The sequence below is a fragment of the Plectrocnemia conspersa genome, unplaced genomic scaffold (assembly GCF_051122295.1).
Source record: "Plectrocnemia conspersa isolate PC_06_02 unplaced genomic scaffold, ASM5112229v1 ptg000004l, whole genome shotgun sequence".
Classification (NCBI taxonomy): domain Eukaryota; kingdom Metazoa; phylum Arthropoda; class Insecta; order Trichoptera; family Polycentropodidae; genus Plectrocnemia; species Plectrocnemia conspersa.
In genome coordinates this window covers 6,809,276-6,827,620 of record NW_028277168.1, presented here as the reverse complement: position 1 = coordinate 6,827,620, position 18,345 = coordinate 6,809,276, and the positions used below count along the sequence as shown (strand labels likewise).

General features: G+C 29.5%; 5 protein-coding genes across 5 annotated transcripts; 3 read left to right on the top strand and 2 right to left on the bottom strand.

Moving 5' to 3' along the window:
* Window positions 1-601: 601 nt before the first annotated feature.
* Window positions 602-2,593, top strand: LOC148235754 (uncharacterized). The gene is made up of 5 exons (XM_088184817.1): window positions 602-677; window positions 860-924; window positions 987-1,062; window positions 1,139-1,218; window positions 1,291-2,593. The coding sequence occupies exons 1-5, from the start codon at window positions 602-604 to the stop codon at window positions 1,957-1,959; spliced, it is 966 nt and encodes a 321-aa protein (XP_088040943.1). The 3' UTR covers window positions 1,960-2,593.
* Window positions 2,594-5,824: 3,231 nt separating this feature from the next.
* On the top strand, window positions 5,825-7,192 carry LOC148235753 (histidine protein methyltransferase 1 homolog). The gene is made up of 5 exons (XM_088183997.1): window positions 5,825-5,959; window positions 6,037-6,131; window positions 6,199-6,438; window positions 6,502-6,662; window positions 6,732-7,192. Exons 2-5 carry the CDS (start codon window positions 6,053-6,055, stop codon window positions 7,131-7,133), a joined length of 882 nt encoding a protein of 293 aa, XP_088040123.1. The 5' UTR covers window positions 5,825-5,959; window positions 6,037-6,052; the 3' UTR covers window positions 7,134-7,192.
* LOC148235752 (pyridoxine/pyridoxamine 5'-phosphate oxidase-like) lies at window positions 7,122-9,093 on the bottom strand. The gene is made up of 5 exons (XM_088183998.1): window positions 8,869-9,093; window positions 8,642-8,798; window positions 8,474-8,573; window positions 7,705-7,964; window positions 7,122-7,648 (listed from the first exon to the last, which is right to left on the bottom strand). The coding sequence occupies exons 1-5, from the start codon at window positions 8,885-8,887 to the stop codon at window positions 7,483-7,485; spliced, it is 702 nt and encodes a 233-aa protein (XP_088040124.1). The 5' UTR covers window positions 8,888-9,093; the 3' UTR covers window positions 7,122-7,482.
* Window positions 9,094-10,881: 1,788 nt separating this feature from the next.
* On the bottom strand, window positions 10,882-12,546 carry LOC148235751 (pyridoxine/pyridoxamine 5'-phosphate oxidase-like). Its single transcript, XM_088184057.1, has 5 exons — window positions 12,360-12,546; window positions 12,124-12,280; window positions 11,956-12,055; window positions 11,234-11,493; window positions 10,882-11,172 (listed from the first exon to the last, which is right to left on the bottom strand). Exons 1-5 carry the CDS (start codon window positions 12,376-12,378, stop codon window positions 11,007-11,009), a joined length of 702 nt encoding a protein of 233 aa, XP_088040183.1. The 5' UTR covers window positions 12,379-12,546; the 3' UTR covers window positions 10,882-11,006.
* Window positions 12,547-13,715: 1,169 nt separating this feature from the next.
* cm (AP-3 complex subunit carmine) lies at window positions 13,716-18,045 on the top strand. Its single transcript, XM_088184056.1, has 9 exons — window positions 13,716-13,921; window positions 14,124-14,211; window positions 14,278-14,421; window positions 14,486-14,667; window positions 14,733-14,892; window positions 14,975-15,088; window positions 15,152-15,341; window positions 17,558-17,709; window positions 17,781-18,045. The coding sequence occupies exons 1-9, from the start codon at window positions 13,887-13,889 to the stop codon at window positions 17,964-17,966; spliced, it is 1,251 nt and encodes a 416-aa protein (XP_088040182.1). The 5' UTR covers window positions 13,716-13,886; the 3' UTR covers window positions 17,967-18,045.
* The last annotated feature ends 300 nt before the right edge of the window (window positions 18,046-18,345 follow it).

Below are 18,345 nucleotides of genomic sequence, written 5' to 3'. Positions count from 1 at the left end.
AATAAATAATATAATAAATAATAATATAATAATATAATATAATAATGTAATATAATAATAATAATAAATAAGCTTTGCAATAAATAATAACTTAAAGCATTATGGCTAACGACAACGCCCAATTCTGTTTAACTTTGGTCGTTGACTACACCAACGAAATTCTAATGCACAGCTTATTTGTTATAATGCACAAATCATTCGTTTTAGGGCACTTTACAAGTAAAAGGTGCTTAATCTAATATTTTTATTGAACATAGTTATATTTATTTAATGCTCATTTCTTAATGTTCCAATGCACAAACTATTTGTTTATTAGAACAATTATTTTAAGTATTTGTCATTTAAATGGTTCCCATTAGTTAATATGTAAAATAAATAATTTTAATTGTTCGTTATATTATTAAGTATTTTGCATTTTTTGTTTTTATATTGGTTTATTTTGAGAAATTAATCTCACAGAAACGATTAACATCAGGAATACAATTATGCTTAAAATTCTTTTGTAAAGGCATTAAAAATACATTTTTGTGTATATACAAATTATTTCATATTAATTAATAACCTATCCAAGAAACGTTTCTAATTCTTCTATTTTTGAACCATGCTCAACAATTCTTCGTATTTGAACCAAAAGTGCTGTCAACTTGACACAATTACAATGGCGTTTATCAAAACTGGTATTAACCATTTTAATGTTATCTGATAGCAATTATTAATCGAAATGAAGTATATAGTTCTAAAGTTTTGCTTATCAGTTATTCGTGAAGTAAATTTATGTCCAGTTGTATAGTTAATTTTTAATCCGGTTGTATATGAAACAAGTTGTATTTCACATCATTTAATTCTTTATTTTTTGCAGAAGCTGACGCAAAAAACGACAAAGAAACGTTTGATTTCATTGACACGATTCAGTGTAAAGTCGAGGTAATGAAACGTGATAGTAACATTTATTAACGCATTTGATCTTACAAGTTTATTTTTTCAAGTTCATAAAGGTAAAACATGAATACGATAGCAGTGAAGATCCATACAAAGATAACGTAGACGACATGTTTGAGATAGGTTAGATATACTTATATAAATATGTGTACTGTTGCATTTTATTATATATCAATTTATGATTATTATACAATTTTAGAAATGCACGATGTAAAAAATATTATTACCAATACTATCAATAAGGACGCTTTACCTCGCCAAATTAACAACACCATAAAAGTAATAGTCGAATGATTTAGAATTGTATTTCGATATATTCTACTCATCTAATGAATAATGTTTACATTTTAGAAACCAAAAAGAAAAAAATGTTCTAGAGATCAACGTACACATGATAGTTCTTATAAATTTGAATGTAGCAAATGTGGAAAGGCATTTAAAGCAAAATCCAACTTTTTACGACATACGACTTATACTCATAATGACTCTCAAAAGTTTGAATGTAATACATGTGGAAAATTATTCAAATATAAAGAAAGTCTTCATTACCATTTACAGGCTCATATGGATGTTCGTAACTTTAAATGTGAGAAATGTGGAAAAGCATTCAGAGCAAAATTTTCTCTTTCCCGACATATGATAACTCATAGCGATGTTCATAGCTTTGAATGTGAAAAGTGTGGAAAAACATTCAAAACAAAATTTGTTCTTTTACAACATATGATAACTCATAGTGATAATTGTGCTTTTGAATGTGCAAAATGTGGAAAAGTATTCAAAACTAAAAACAAACTTTTACAACATATAGAAACTCATAATGAAGTTAGTGCTTTTGAATGTGAAAAATGTGGGAAAGCATTTAAATATAAAAAGTTACTTTTAAAGCATAAATTAACTCATAACCATATTCGTGGCTTTAAATGTGAAAAATGTGGAAAAACATTTAAAACTAATTGCTCTCTTTTACGACATAAGAAAATACATAGCAATGTTAGTGACATTGAATGTGAAAACCATTAAAATTATACAAACTTAATGTTTCCGATTTCTTGAGAAAAGGAATTTACACTGTATTTCTCGAGAAATTTCATCAATGGCATGTAAAAATTTTCAAATGACAATTGTTTGGTTTAACAGAACATTGTAAATCGGCAGAACATCCAGAATTGTAAATAGACCTTCAAATGCCATCAATAACCATAAAAACTCTAGAAACTAGTCTACTCTCAGAATTTGAGAAAGTTTATGTGCCGTCGACAATTCCCTGCTTATAAAATAAGTTTTCAATCTTCGAGAAGAAATGCTATGTATACTCACAGTGATTTTTATAACTTTCAACGTGCAAATGCATCAGTAACTGAAACCATGTAAAGAGATAAAAAATGTTCCAGAACAGAAACTGAAACAAAATTAAATTAAAATACTGTTGCCTGCCTGATGCGCCAACTTGTTTTAAAAGAAGCAGCTATGGAGACTGTTTTATTTGCTCACCCGGGAAATAGATAACAAACTGTCAACAAAGTGACCTAAAAGCAACAAGAGGAACTATTTGTTTTTTGACGACACAATGGGTGAACTCTGCCAGCCTCATTACATTTATTCCTTTAATCAAGTAATTAAAATAATGTACAAATACATCTTATATGGCGGCTAATTTGTGTCTTATTGCAAACCCATCACCACACATTCGCTAAACAGCCATTAAAAAATTCAAAAAACTTGAGAAGCATAATCCTAGAGAAAATAAAGGGCTGAAAATTTCAAGTATATGCGCGAAGTGTATCTGTATCTATATATCTGTATCTAATTGCCTAAACGTGTAAAATACATTAATAGCCAATGTTGCTTTAAAGACTAATTTGTTTTTAAATCATTTTAAACGACTAAAATAATTGGTAATATTCTGTCGCTTGTTCATATATTTGATTTTCAAGTTCTCAAGTTCATTTGACATTGTCTTTAAAAAATATGGGTATTTATTTTCGAATGGCAAAAGCGCGTTCCAGCATTCAACCAGTAAATATAATTCAAAAGCAAATTGTCGTATAAGCTTTATACGACGATTTGCTTTATACTATATAGCATCCATATCACTTAAAAATAGCGAAACTTACGATAAGTTAAAGCTCTATTACCTCATCGTATGATGTTGGTAATTTTTATAATTACTTGCATGGCATTGACATGTCATGAAAACTTTCCACAGAGGGCTTCCTGGTGCAGTGTGTATGTTGGACACGTAATATTGTTTTGTTTCAATAAGCCTATATCTGGCCCCATCATGGCTTTGACTCCTTCAGTTACGATGCATGAGCATTTGTCGAATCCTCCAAAACTCATAGCAGAGTATAGAACTCCTTCAAAAATATTATCGCTTTTAGTAGTCCTATTTAGTGATATAAGACTGAAGTTCTTCATTGATAGTAAAATTCTGTTTAATATTTTGAACAAAAATTAAAAGTTGACTAAAGTAGTTTCATAGTGTTTCGCCATTTCTATCCCACATTTCTTCACTATTATACTGTCACTTTTTTGCTTTCGCTAGCTTCGAAGCTACACTATACGAAGTGCCAAGGCTGGATTTTTCTATACCGTTATTTTAAAAAAAATTGTAGTTTGCTGCATCAGTTTTTTTATATTTTGCAATAAATGTATTTCTTGGATCTCCGTTATAAATATATTTTTTTTCACTGTGTACAGGGCTGGTCCAATAATGTTCAGCGCCTTGGCCTCTAAAAAAAGTCATCTGAGAATTTTTTCCTGAGGAGCTAAAAGAAATGGTTTTCATAGAAATATTTTTTCAAAAATTTTCTTGGAATTTTATAATGAGGAGGGCTAATTCCTGAAAGAGCTAAAAAAGGTTGTCACGGCAAATTTTGTTTAAAAAGCATTTCGGGGAATAAACAAATTAAAAACCATTTTAGGAGAATAAATTGCTGCGTGAGCTAAAAAAAAGAAAGGCATTGAACCGTTACTATTTTCGTTCCGGTTTAATTAAAAAAATATATATTGGTTCGGTTTGGGTTTTTGTTCCGAAATAAATATCGATTTTTATGGTTTTCGGTTCAACTCCGAGAGATTACTTTTCAAATGTTTTTATTTGTATTAAAAAATATTTTTCTACTATATTTAAAACATTTCAGCACGTTCTCAGCCTGTAGGTCTTACATTAATGTGAAACCTACAGTCTGATTTGTTTGATGTCGATCGGATCAGATAATTCTTGAGGTCAGTCGACGAGAAGATTAATCACTCGTCGACCGATCTGTTGTAGACCTTCGTATGCGCAAAATAATTAAATGTAGCTCGTAATCCAAGAATTAAAGAAAAAGTGATCCTTACAGTCCGTGAGCTATAGAATCAGTATTTGAAACTGAAAATCAAAACCCTTATATACAATCGACTTTCATCAATAATATTTCGCAATCCCATCATTGTTTTTGTTATTTCAGCTCCTCTGTAGTCTATATGCTATTGGTGCAATATTTTACATACCAAATTTTATAGTAAAATCCCTCTTTTGATCACAAATGATTTAACACAGGGCTATTCAACAAGCGGCCCGCGAACTTCTAGTAGATTTTGCATTTTATATACGAAAAAGTCAAATCATAATTTGCACATTGCAATAAAGAAAATAAATATTCAAGAAGAATAAATAATTTTACAAGTTTACATCTTCGTTTTAAGAATATGCATAAGGAAAAATACAGAAGAAAAACCACTGTATAGTCCAGTGTTTCCCAACCTTCCTTATGCCATGCCCCACCGTAGTCTTTTCAAAAGTCATATGCCCCACCGGCCTCTTTTTTAATTAAACAGTAGTGTGGAATAGTTGATAATTGCCGACGTGTCCCATCTCTGAAGCATGATGCCCCACCTCTGAGACGTGATGCCCCACCGGTGGGGCGTACGCCCCACCGTGGGAAACACTGGTATAGTCTGTCCAAGATGTTAACGACCATCGTCGTTGTATTGTAAATAAGGGTGCGTGTACGCATTCATGCACACATCTACAGTTTTCCACGAATTTTTTTACACCGATATGAGAACGTTACCAATACTAAATCAGGGATGTTTTTAAAGTAGGGTGACCATGCGTTGGAAATTGCATTAAAAACTATAATGTTTCGCGCTCAAACACGTTCGCGATGTTATTGTTCTTTGTTTACATATATTATTAAATATTTACATTCTGTTCCGTACAACCTATAAATTATGTTTTAGATGTCTCTGCGCTTATACCCGCACCCGATGGTTAACCGTATTTTTTGTAAAAATTTGTCCCTTAAGTGATTTTATGACGGGTCATAAAATCGGGCCATTTTCGCTCGCCTTTATTATTTTGCGCCAAAGTTGCCGCCATCGGTATACGTCTTAAATAATATTTTGGTGAGTGCTGTCATGTTTTTGAGTTAAATATGTATACAAATAAGCAAAATAAGTAAGCAAGTGTTATTTTACATTTTCCTCAACAAATAAAATTAAAAAAGTAAAAATTAATTGCACTTGTAATTTCACATGGTCACCCTATTAAATTCTCTCACCAGTACTATGACGATGGTCGCTCATATCTTGGACGGGCTGTACCAAAGTCGATGATAATTAGACTGTTTGATTGCAAACAATAATAATAGAATTCAGTGCCTATTAAAAAAAATTAACTGCAATGTTCGATATTACCCTAGTCGTGGATTTAGAGTGATTTAATGGAATGAAAAACAAAGTTACTATAAAACATATGGTAGCGTTTTTTACCTTTTACCTTAATATTTTGTGTATTTATAAGGTGACGAAATTTTAAAAATATTTAATCAAGACATCAAAAAAGTTTAATCTCGGAAATTTTTGTTCATTTAAGGATGCTGCGAGAGGTAATTAAAAAGTCATCAGGAATTTTTTGTTTATTTATGGATGCTGCGGGAGTTAAAAATATCACTTTGGACATTTTTATTTGCGGAGGATAAAAAACGTCAAAAGGAGGTTAACATTTTTGAGGAGGATAATTGTCATTATGTTGGTTAGTATTTTATTTTTGCGCCAAATTTATTAAATAAAAAAAAAATAAACGTCAAAGCACGTGTAAATTTTTGACAGTTTAGTCGCCGTCAATATGAGCACATTCAAATTTAATTTTCCCGTCAATTCTGAATCAAACGATAAAGAGATTTGCAAGGCAAAACAAATATATGGTAAATATGTTACTACTGCATAATATAAATATATCTTGAGGTCAATTTTAAAGATCGACATTTATAGATGCAGAAATAAAAAAGGAAGAAAATTTTGAAATAGCATACGAAGTATATCCTGATGACAAAATAATCGCAGACATTGACGATATTGTAGTTCAAGCAAATATATTCGTATGCGACGATTTAGAAATAGGATACGTAAAGTATGAAGATGCGTTTATGCAGATCAAAGATGGAAACGAATCCAACAATTTATTACTGGCTGATAAATTACATTCTGATTTAGTCGAAGGAAAATATGAAGGTATTCTAGTTGGTGCGCTGCTGATTGAATTATTGTTTATAATTTGCCCAATTTATTTTATAGGTGGGCTCAAAGTTTGGGAATGCACTAGCGATCTGATTGAATACATTGTGAAAAATTCAATTGATTTCAAAGCCTCTACTGTGCTAGATTTAGGTTGTGGGATGGGTTTAATTGGAATTAGTACATTATTGAATGGAGCCACTGTTCATTTTCAAGATTATGTAAGAGTTGTTTTCAATTTAAATAACTGTGTTTGTGTTAATTAGTGATATAATTTGTTTTATTTTTAGAATACTGAAGTTCTCAACAGTGCTACTATACATAACGTTTTACTGAATTTGCCTGATAATGAGAAAATTGATATCAAAACAAGGTGTAGGTTTTTCGCCGGCGATTGGGAAAAGTTTGATGAACTAATGAATGATTCAAATTGTCAGTACGACTACATACTAACATCTGAGACTATTTATAATCCTAAAAATTATAATAAGGTTTATAAATTGATAAAAAACCGACTAAAAAAGAACGGATGTGCATTGATTGCAGCAAAATCACATTATTTTGGCATCGGAGGAAATACACGGGAATTTGAGAAATGTGTAAAAGACGATAACACAATGAATTGTGAAGTATGTTGGAAAAGTGATGGCGGACTTTCAAGAGAGATAATAAAACTTACGTTTAAATTATAATTTTAAACTTTGTTTATATTTTAATAAATTTTTGAATACATTTTTTTGATGTGAATTTGTAATTTTTGGTTTCAAATATATATTTTTATATAATATATGCTATTCTCATCTCCAAAATAAAGTTTTAATTTATTACTGTTTCATAGCAATAGGGTTAAAAAAATATTTTGATTACACAAATTCATAATAATTTTTTTATATTAACAAATTTCATATAAAACTACAAGTTTTATTTTTAATGTTATACAAAGCGCCATATTTAAAGATTATATATATGAAAGGTATTTTCTTGATAAAATATACATATAGAGTAGAAATTACTTTTAATGTAAATTCAATAATAACATATTTAGGGCGATAAGCGTTCATAAAACCATCCATCTTCACCTTTATGTAACAATATGTCATCCACAGCTTCATTTTCTCTTAATCGTCTAAATTTGATTCTATCGTGAAGGCGATCTCTTTGACCTTGCCAAAATTCAACACAGTGCGGAATTACAATGTAACCCCCCCTAAAAGAATAATATTTACAATATAAATATATTTTAAATATCTAAAATATATTTACCAAACATCCGGTTTAGGAACTTGTAATCCTTTCTCGATGTAAGTTTCTTCCAAGACCTTTTCCTTTTTGCAAAGAATGTCTCTCGATGCAATCGGTTGACTTTGATGACTGACCGAAGATACGATTTGACTAGGAATGGGACGAAAATAGAAATATTTTTCTGATTCCTCTTGCGATAATATTTTGACAGAACCTTCGATTCGAACACTTCTATTCAGCACATCCCAATAGAATGTTAAAGCTGCGTGAGGATTTTCTTTCTACGGATAAAGTATAAATTTGTTACATTTAGTATAAACATAAATATAACTGTCCTTTTATATTATTGAATATTCCTTCAGCTTTATTATAGCAAATTCAAGATTTCTAATGTAAACGATTCATTTATTATGACTTTATATTTATAATTAATCCTCAGCACTTATGTATTTCAAATTATTGTTCTATTAAATTATAATTTAATAATTATTATTAAAATCGAATCAAATTAATCATGTTTTAATTTTTAAACCTTTTTAGTCTTTTTAAAGCATTTTTATTGCAAAATTTAGGAGAAAACAACTTAATAAGTTTATAAACATCAATCTTTTGAACTTAGTGTGATTTAAAAGGCTGACTTGTTTAATTTAATATAATTTATGTACGTAATCTAATTTAATTTAATATATCCTGCTCATTAATATCAAAGTTAAAAGCTAACTAAAGATTCACTATCCACAATGTCTTTACACTCTTTATAATTAAAAAATATTTGAAGTGAAATACTGACGAGTTCTTGAGCTTTACGGCTTCCATAATTAGTGAAGAATTTAAAGCCATCTTTTCCATAACCTTTACATAATACAAAACGACCAGAAGGTATGCCTTCTCTGAAACAGTAATATTTTCTTATTAATATTGATTTCTTATTACAAATAATAAATCAATATAAACATACTTAGTCGCCGTTGAAAGACACATGGCGTTCGGCTCAACGATACTCTTGGTGTTCTTGGCTTGCTCGAACCAAGCATGAAATTGTCCAATCGGTTCTTTGGACAGTAAATGTTCTTCTAAAAAAGTTTCATTTCTCTCTTTGTACCTCATTCCTGCCTCTAAATGAATTAAAAAAACATGTTTATGTTACAGTAAATAAATAATTATATTGATTAAAATTTTAAAAACCTCCAATGTCGAAATTCATCGCTGTGGTAGCTAATGTTTTCTATTGGAAATTGCGAATACGTTACCTCAGAACCAGTGCTACTGCAATAATGAAACGAGAGAGAAAATAGCAACACCAATTGACTGTCATTAAGTATATAACCAGTCTGGAACTCGTAGACGTTCTAAAACCATGTTATAATGAACATTATAAAAACATGCTCTTATAAAAAACATAATAAAGATAAACCTTGGAATAACTAAAACATTTTATTTTATTAATTAAATTATTAATTACAATATATGTTCATGTATTTTAAAAAAAATTAAAATTACATTTTATCTAATCACTTACTTTTATAATTCAGAGTTAAATATGTAATTAATTTAAGAATGTTTGTGCCGAAACAGACGGTGCACACGTTTTTAAATAAATAGTAAGGACTGTGGCTCTACAATTTGTGCAATATATATATATATATATATGTACATTACTGTTCTCGTATCGAAGATCTAGTTAAATTGTTTGAATTTAGATGATTGGTAGTAAAAATGAACACCGGCTGCTTCTCTCCAAAATGAATAAAAATAAGCAAACATGTTATTCTACTAAATATGTAATCCTGTACATGTTTGCACCGTATTCCTTTGCATATGCCACTGATCTTTTAGTTTTATGAATTTTAGCAATGCAACAATTATAGATGGTCCTGACAACTTTATTGTAATTATTATTATTTATTAAAATTGATTGCATTTATGCTTAAGGTATTTATTTTTATTATAATCGTTACAATAAGAGATTTTTTCAGCAATGAGAATATATCGTCCCCAATACATTAGAAGAATTTGTTTAATAAAAGAGCATGATTTTATTATAAATGATAAAAAAACTCTTGGTTCTTCAATGTTCATTCATTCATCTCATTTAACTCTAATGATTTTTTATATATATATATATAAATTTAGTAGTTAATTTGTAGCATTTTACTGAAAATTATTATTAAATTTAATGAAAATGTGTGAAATGTACAATTTTAACAAAAAATCAAGTAGATTTTTGTGTGCAGATTTAATAGAATGATATAGATAATGGCGAGATAAAATAAATACATTGTAAATATGTCACGTACTGTATCATATAAGTATATCTTGAGGTCAATTTCAATGATAAACATTTATAGATACAGAAATAATAAAATTATATTGTTGTAGTGCAGGTTAATATAATCGTAAGTGATAATTTAGAAATGAGATTACTTATGAAGATGTGTTTATGTAGATCAAAAATGGAAACGAAGCTAACAAGTTACTCTTGGCTGATTTATTACGTTCTGATTCAGTCGAATGAAAATATGAAGGTTTTCTAGTTGGTGTACCGTTAATTATATTTATTGTTGCTTATGATTTGTATATGTAATTTATTTTTAAGGTGCACTCAAAGTTTGGGAATGCACTAGCAATCTTTCAATACGTTGTGAAAAAGTCAATTGATTTTAAAGACTACTGTATTAGATTTTTTTATGTATCGCTGACCTACTAGCAGTAATTATATTTTTAGGATCAAACTTAATTTAATTCACAGATGGAATAGATTAAATTTAGATTTAATATTATTAAAGAATAAAGATTTTAGTTAACCTAGTAAAATAAAACCAATGAAACAAGCTTTTATTTAGTATTATTGTTAATTTTTTTATTTTAATGCATCGATTTCTTAAATATAAATATTAAGTATATATTACTTTTATTAAATTTATTTTTTGAACTTACCTTTTTACATTTGTCTTTGTAGTAGTTCAATAACGATGAATTAAGAATACGTAGCCTTTTTTGCTAATGATTTTTTAAAATTCTTTTATTTTTTTTATAATTTGAAAACTGTTGACATTATTTTTATTGCTATCAATTATGTGCTGGCATACAATAATCTTATTAAAATTGTTAAAATCGGAGTCGGTAAAATTTTAAATGACTCCACAGCTCTGATAGCAACAATGCAAAATAATCAGGAAATTAAAAATCATAATCATATTGTATGTATACTATTATGTTTATTTACTATATATTAAATAGCGCCATTTAGTGATAACAAAATATAATAAATATAAGGAAGACTTTTTCTTGTACATAAATTCAATATTTACAATCAGGATCATCTAAGGCGATAAGCGTTCATAAACCCATCCGTCTTCACCTTGATGTAACAATACACCGTCTGTAGTTTCATTCTCTCTCAATCGTCTAAATTTGATTCTGTCGTGAAGGCGATCTCTTTGACCTTGCCAAAATTCAACACAGTGCGGAATTACAATGTAACCTCCCCTAATAGAATAATATTTATATTATAAATATAATTTAATTTAAAGATGTACAATATAATTACCAAAAATCTGGTTTAGGAACTTGCAATCCTTTCTCGATGTAAGTTTCTTCCAAAACTTTTTCTCTCTCGCAAAGAATGTCTCTTGATATAATCGGTTGACTTTGATAACTGGATGAAGCTCCGATTTGACTAGGAATGGGTCGAGAATGAAAGTAATTCTCTGATTCTTCTTGCGATAACTCTTGAACTGAACCTTCGATTCGAATACTTCTATTTAAAACATCCCAATAGAACGTTAGAGCAGCGTGAGGATTTTCTTTCTATGAAAAGTATATAAATTTATTACATTTATGATAATGGTAGATATAATTATCCTGATATTTTATATAAGGATTCTGCTTTATTATAGCAAATTCAAGATTACTAATGTTATTTTAATTAAAAAAATAAAAACTAATAATTTATTATGAATTTATATTTATAATAAATCTTCGGCACTTACGTATTTCAAAGATAGTTTTTTCTATTAAAATATAATTTAATTAATAATGTATTGTTTTGTAGATCTTTGTAGTCTTAATTTATATTAAAACATTTAGAACAAAAAAATCCATAATCTTAAAATTAACGAAGAGAATAAGCCGTCTAGTTTAATTTCATTTATCCTATTCATCAAAATTAAAGTTGAAAGCTAAGGAACCACTCTTTACAAAGTTTATAAAATTACAGTGGATAAAGTATAATATATCACAATAAAAAAATATGTGAAATAAAATACTTACAAGTTCTTGAGCTTTACGGCTTCCGTGATTTGTGAAGAATTTAAAGCCGTCTTTTCCGTAGCCTTTACATAATACAAAACGACCGGAAGGTATGCCTTCTCTGAAACAATAATATTTTCTCATTATTGTAGATTTCTTATCACGAATGGTAGAAAAATATAAATATACTTGGTCGCAGTCGATAGACACATAGCGTTGGGCTCAACGATACTCTTGGTGCTCTTGGCCTGCTCAAACCAAGCGTGAAATTGACCAATCGGTTCTTTGGACACTAAATGTTCTTCTAAAAAAGTGTCGTTTCTATCCTTGTACTTGATTCTCATATCTAAAATCATGGTTAGGTTTAGAGTAAACAAATAATTTTATTAAATTAAATCAAATGTCCAGATGAATAATTTACGAACCTCCTATGTCGAAATTCATCGTTGTGGTGGTAATGGTTTTCTTTAGAAAACTGAGAATACGTGAGCTAAGAGCCAGCGTCGCAGCAATAATGAAACGAGAGAGAAAAATATCAATGACAACTAACTGTCATTAAATATACGACCGGTATAGAACTCGACGTTCTTAAATAATATTAAAAAACATTGTAAAAACATGTTCCTATTACATGATTTAGATAAACCTTTCAACGACTAGACATTTTTCTATTAATTATTAAAAAAATGTAGCAAATTTAAATTATATTTTAGGTAATAAATTATATTATTAACCTCAAAGTGTAAATTTCATCATTGTTTATAAACGATAAATATAAAAGAAAGTCGATTATATTTTTTAATTGATAAAATTTTATAGCATTAGAGTTGATTATATTTTATTGTTGTATACTAATAGCAATAGATGATTTTTATGATGAGGAAGGGGTTCTACGTTAAACTATTTAGTAAAGACAGTAAACAAAAGTATCTCTTCATGTCTGCATTATAAATGTTGAACATACCAGACCAGAGTATTTGATAAATTTCCCACTCTCCCATCAACGGCCGGTCGGTAAGATGTTTTCCGTTTCGCTTTTTGCTTGCTCGAGTGTTGAGTGACGAGAGTGAGTGAGAGATAAAAGCGTGCATTTGCACATACTTATCTCTCACTCACTCTATACTTAACATGCGGACGAGCGAAAGGGAAAAGATTTCTCGAAGCGACCCTGCTCCTATCACACATAATCCCGCGGCCTAAAACTTCGTGAAAAAGTGTATTAATTTATTTTAATACACAGTTCTGTAAACCATAAAACCGGCTCTGCCCCCTATCTAATTTCTTATCTGCTGGCAGCATTATGAACATTTACCATTTTTCTTAATATATTATTATATTATTACAAATTATTACAAATAACCATTTTTAATTGGCACCGCAACTGTTGATTGTGTCGCCTGTATCTTGTACCAGTTTTGCATTCTTATCAAAATAACATTTTAATGACTTTTTCCTTGCTACCTATCACATATCTTAGTTTCAGTCGTTAAAATTTATTATTTTATTACCTGATTATGGCGTAATAGTTAAATGATGAAATTTATTTTTGTGTAAAAAATATAATTATATTTTAGTCATTTCAGGGTTAAATAGTTAGTGCTATAAATTATCTTTATGAATGAGGTAAAAATATAGAAATAATTAATTACAACTATTTAAAATATTAATTATTTATTTAAATGTGGATTGCAAATATATTAATTTTATAATTATATTACAGAAAAAATATAAGAGGAAAATTTCATGTGCATACATACTCAATTAGTTAAAATTTTTAGGTATAAATATTTTTGTCAGTGGCAACATTGTGTTTGACAGTTTCGCACTATGTGGTATGATACTGCCGCTGTGACTCTTCAACGCATATTTTAACGAAAATTATGCGCTAAGTTCAATTATTTTATATGAAATTATATTTTTTATCAGTTAGTTGATAAATTATAGTCGTCAAAATGATTCACAGCTTGTTCATCATCAATTCTTCTGGGTGAGTTGACACTAAAATAAAAAAGTACTGTTATGAGAAAAAATAAGCTATAAATAACATAAATTATATTATTATTGTATATATATATATGATTTGAGAGATAATACGCAGATGAAATTATGATTTTTAGTCAACTTTCACAAACATATGTTATGAAAATCAATGTACAAGTATTTATTATTTTTACTCTATTCGTTTCTAGCGATGTTTTTCTAGAAAAACATTGGCGGAGTGTCGTCTCTAGATCTGTATGTGATTATTTCTTAGAAGCTCAACGTGCGTCTCCTAATGTATGTTAATCTAATCTATCTCGTATATTAAACATATTGCTGTACTAAATAAATAAACTAATTTAGGACGTGCCACCTGTGATAACCGCACCCCATCATTATTTGCTTTCCATTCAACGCGGAGGTATTAGCTTGGTCGCCGTTTGCAAGCAAGAAGTTGCTCCTTTGTTTGTCATTGAATTTTTACACAGAGTCGTCGATACATTTAAGGTTAATATTGATAGATATTACTCAAGATTAGCACTAAATACTAATTGGATATATTTAATATAAGGATTACTTCTCCGAATGTACCGAGAGCATCATAAAGGAAAACTATGTTATTGTATATGAGCTTCTTGATGAGATGCTAGATAACGGTTTTCCATTGGCGACTGAGAGTAACATTTTGAAGGAGCTCATTAAGCCTCCGAATATCTTGAGATCCATTACTAATTCGCTTACGGGTAAATCAAAGTAAGTATGGATCGCAATAGTATAAAATTAAGAGTTAAACTTATGATTATTTTCTTTTTATATAGTGTATCAGGCACTTTGCCATCTGGTCAGCTTTCAAACATTCCATGGCGTCGCTCCGGTGTTAAATATACCAATAACGAAGCCTACTTTGATGTGATTGAAGAAGTAGATGCGATTATCGACAAAAGTGGAGCGACTGTCTTTGCCGAAATTCAGGGATACGTAAGTATATATTATCTATTGCTACACAACAAACTTAAATAAATATGACTGGAATAATCTTATCAATTTTATGCTTATATAGATTGACTGTTGTATTAAATTAACTGGAATGCCGGATCTTACATTATCATTTATGAATCCGCGATTGTTTGATGATGTATCTTTTCATCCTTGCGTGAGATATAAAAAGTGGAAGGTAATGTTCTTTTTATTATTCGTATATTGATGTTCAGTTATATGTATATTTTTTCAATTTCAGTCGGATCGAATTCTATCGTTCATTCCTCCGGATGGTAATTTTAGATTACTATCGTATCATATAGCATCACAGAGCGTAGTGGCAATACCGATTTACGTCAGGCACAATTTGACTCTGAGAGCAGCGGGCGATCAAGGAAAGCTTGATATAACCGTCGGTCCGAAGCAAACTTTGGGAAGAACATTAGAAGGTTTATATTTTTATAAAATAAAAGTATACATAAAGTCAACTTTAAAAATATTTCAAAATATAAATAAGTGTAAAGCCTGCTTTATTTAAAAAAAAATATTGGCTTATCTGCTAAAACTGAGTACTTCATGTCAAGACAAGACGTTTGAACATACACCAGTAGTATTTTGTTTTATTTGGTAATTATATAGTAATAGCATACAGTGTGCTGCTCGACGTGTCGGATCTTTTATTCTCTTGATTCGAGACGTCTTTGGCGAATCACAGATGCAGATGTCGGTTGGCCAATTGCATCGCTTGTATATTTGATTAATTAAATATGTTCTTTTTATAATACAAGGAATATATTATAATAGCGGTTTTTAAGCTAGAAGACGCATTGTCTATTGCATTTTTTACGCTCAACAGGATAGTTTTTATAGTGTTTAACGATCGGTTAATGGGCGGATGTACTAATAGGGTGGCTGTTTAATTACGTAATTGTGGTATTGAATATTCTCTTATTGTTATAATGTCAAATCGCATTGCTATTTCCTTTTCATAAGTTTCGATGACCTTAGCGTTAACTGCACAGCTGGGTGGGCCAGACCTCTCACATCTGCAAGTGGCATTTTTTATACAATTTTTTGATTTTATTTTTAGTTTAATTTGTTTATGGTAAATTTCTTGTAAAATATGACAATAACTTTTAGCGAATTCTTTTTGTATTACCTTTGAAGTATGTAAAATTTGCAGTCTATTTTGCCTATATTAGTGCATTTTTCATGCCATTATTTGAGTCGATGTTTAAATGCAATATTTGTGTGGATCTGTTACTCAAATGATTTTATTTGCAATTACATATTATTTTATTTTGTTGATGTACTATGAACGCCACAGTTAAATTGTAAAGATAAATATATAATTGTACTATAAATTTAATAGTTTCCACTGTAAATTTGATAATTTGCACTAAAAATTTAATACTTTGCATTATAAGTTTGATGTTTTGCATTATACAAATAGAACACATGTGCGGTCCAGGAACATAATTTCAGTTTTTTCCAAAGGAGGGGGGGGGGGGCAAAAATTGACCAATTGTCTGTTCGTTTTTTTAATATTTCGATTTCATTAAGATTCAGAGTATATCATTTAATGACAAGAATTTGTCTGGCCATATTAAAGAGGGGGGGGGGGGGCAAATACCCTCACCTGCCCCCCCAAATGACGTCCCTGGCCATGCAGTATATACAATTTTGTTTTTTTTATAAATAAACCTGTATAATACAGGGATGTTATTTCAGGATTTTCCAGAGGGGGTGGAGCAAGAATTGGTTAGTCTGGTCGTTTTTAATATTTCAATTTAGTTAAGATTCACAGTATTTCATTAAATAATTTTTTTGGTACTTGTTTAGAATCATAACGCTACACTCCAAAACCAATGGTTATGTATTTCACGCTGCTTCACATTGGAGGTTTGGCCCTAACGGCTACGAAAGTGGCCAACAATGTTTTGTTACATAAATTCGTTTTAAAATGCCAGCAATTGCACCTACCTTCAAATGACATCCCTGGAGCGGTCTAATTTTTTGGAGTTCGGTGAAGTTTTAATTTGAACAGCAAATGAAGGTTTTGCAACTGTCAATAGATGTAAAGGTAGACCACATGCTGAAGTATTTATAGGGCCAAGTATTCCATTTATAGTGCAAAGTATCAAATTTATAGTGCAATTAATTCACACCCAATTGTAAACTTTAAATTTTGAGAGATAATAATGAGAAGATGGATTTTCTGTTAGATTTGTATATATATTTATACATTTTCTCTCCTAAAACTTTTCATCTCCACTTATTTGACGATTATTCGGGCACAAACAAATTAAAATTGAGTATACTATAACATAGAACGAGCGACATTTCCACGTAACAGTCAAAGCACAACTAATATGTGATGCTCTTACTTAGAATGATTAGCAACATGAATTGTCACAAACGCAATATATAAATATTTTAGTAGAGTAGGAATTTGTACCCTCATTTCCGTTATATAAAAATCTCAAAAATTTATATTTACAATATATTTAATTGTCTTCTTCCGTGCTCAACTTTTTTGTAAATGTAGATATTAGCTTGATGACATTAAATTCCGCTGAAGATTAACACAATAATGTGTTGTTAATTAATACTCAAAGATAAAATTCATATTATTTACATATCTTTGTTTATAAATATTTTTCAGGAGTTGCTCTGGAAGTTTGTATGCCTAAGTGCGTTTTGAACTGCTCTCTGATAGCTAACCAAGGGAAATACACATTTGATCCTGTAACCAAAGTGCTTCAATGGGATATTGGAAGAATCGATATGACCAAATTGCCTAATATTAGAGGATCTGTATGTACTACTTTGATTTAATCTATATCTGTAATATAACTTTGTTATGTGATAATTTAAATTAATTATAGGTTTCGGTGGTTTCTGGTGCTGATACAACAGGAGCTAATCCTACCATTAATGTCCATTTTAATATACTTCAACTAGCCGTAAGTGGACTGCGCGTGAACAGACTCGATATGCACGGCGAAAAGTATAAACCATTCAAGGGCGTCAAATACGTCACGAAAGCTGGTAAATTCCATATCAGAATGTGAAATGAATGTTCTTAATTATTATAATAATTTTATTATTGATCATATAACGAATATATAAATATACTATATTGTTTCTATATAATAACTTTGTCTTATTTATATTATAATAATAAAAAGATTTTTTTAATTACATTTTTATTATGCAAAAATACATTGAAGTTAGTCATGATGGTTTTTGGGGCACATGCATCGTATTCTAAATTCAATTATTAAAATACTATCAACATTTATGTCTTTTGATACATTAAAATAATATATTACTAGAAGTCATGCGAATTGCTAATACATACTTATATACAGAAATTTAGTTCGATGTTTATACATTAAATAAATTAAAAATGTATATTTTACAATTTTTCATATATTTTTAAATACAAAT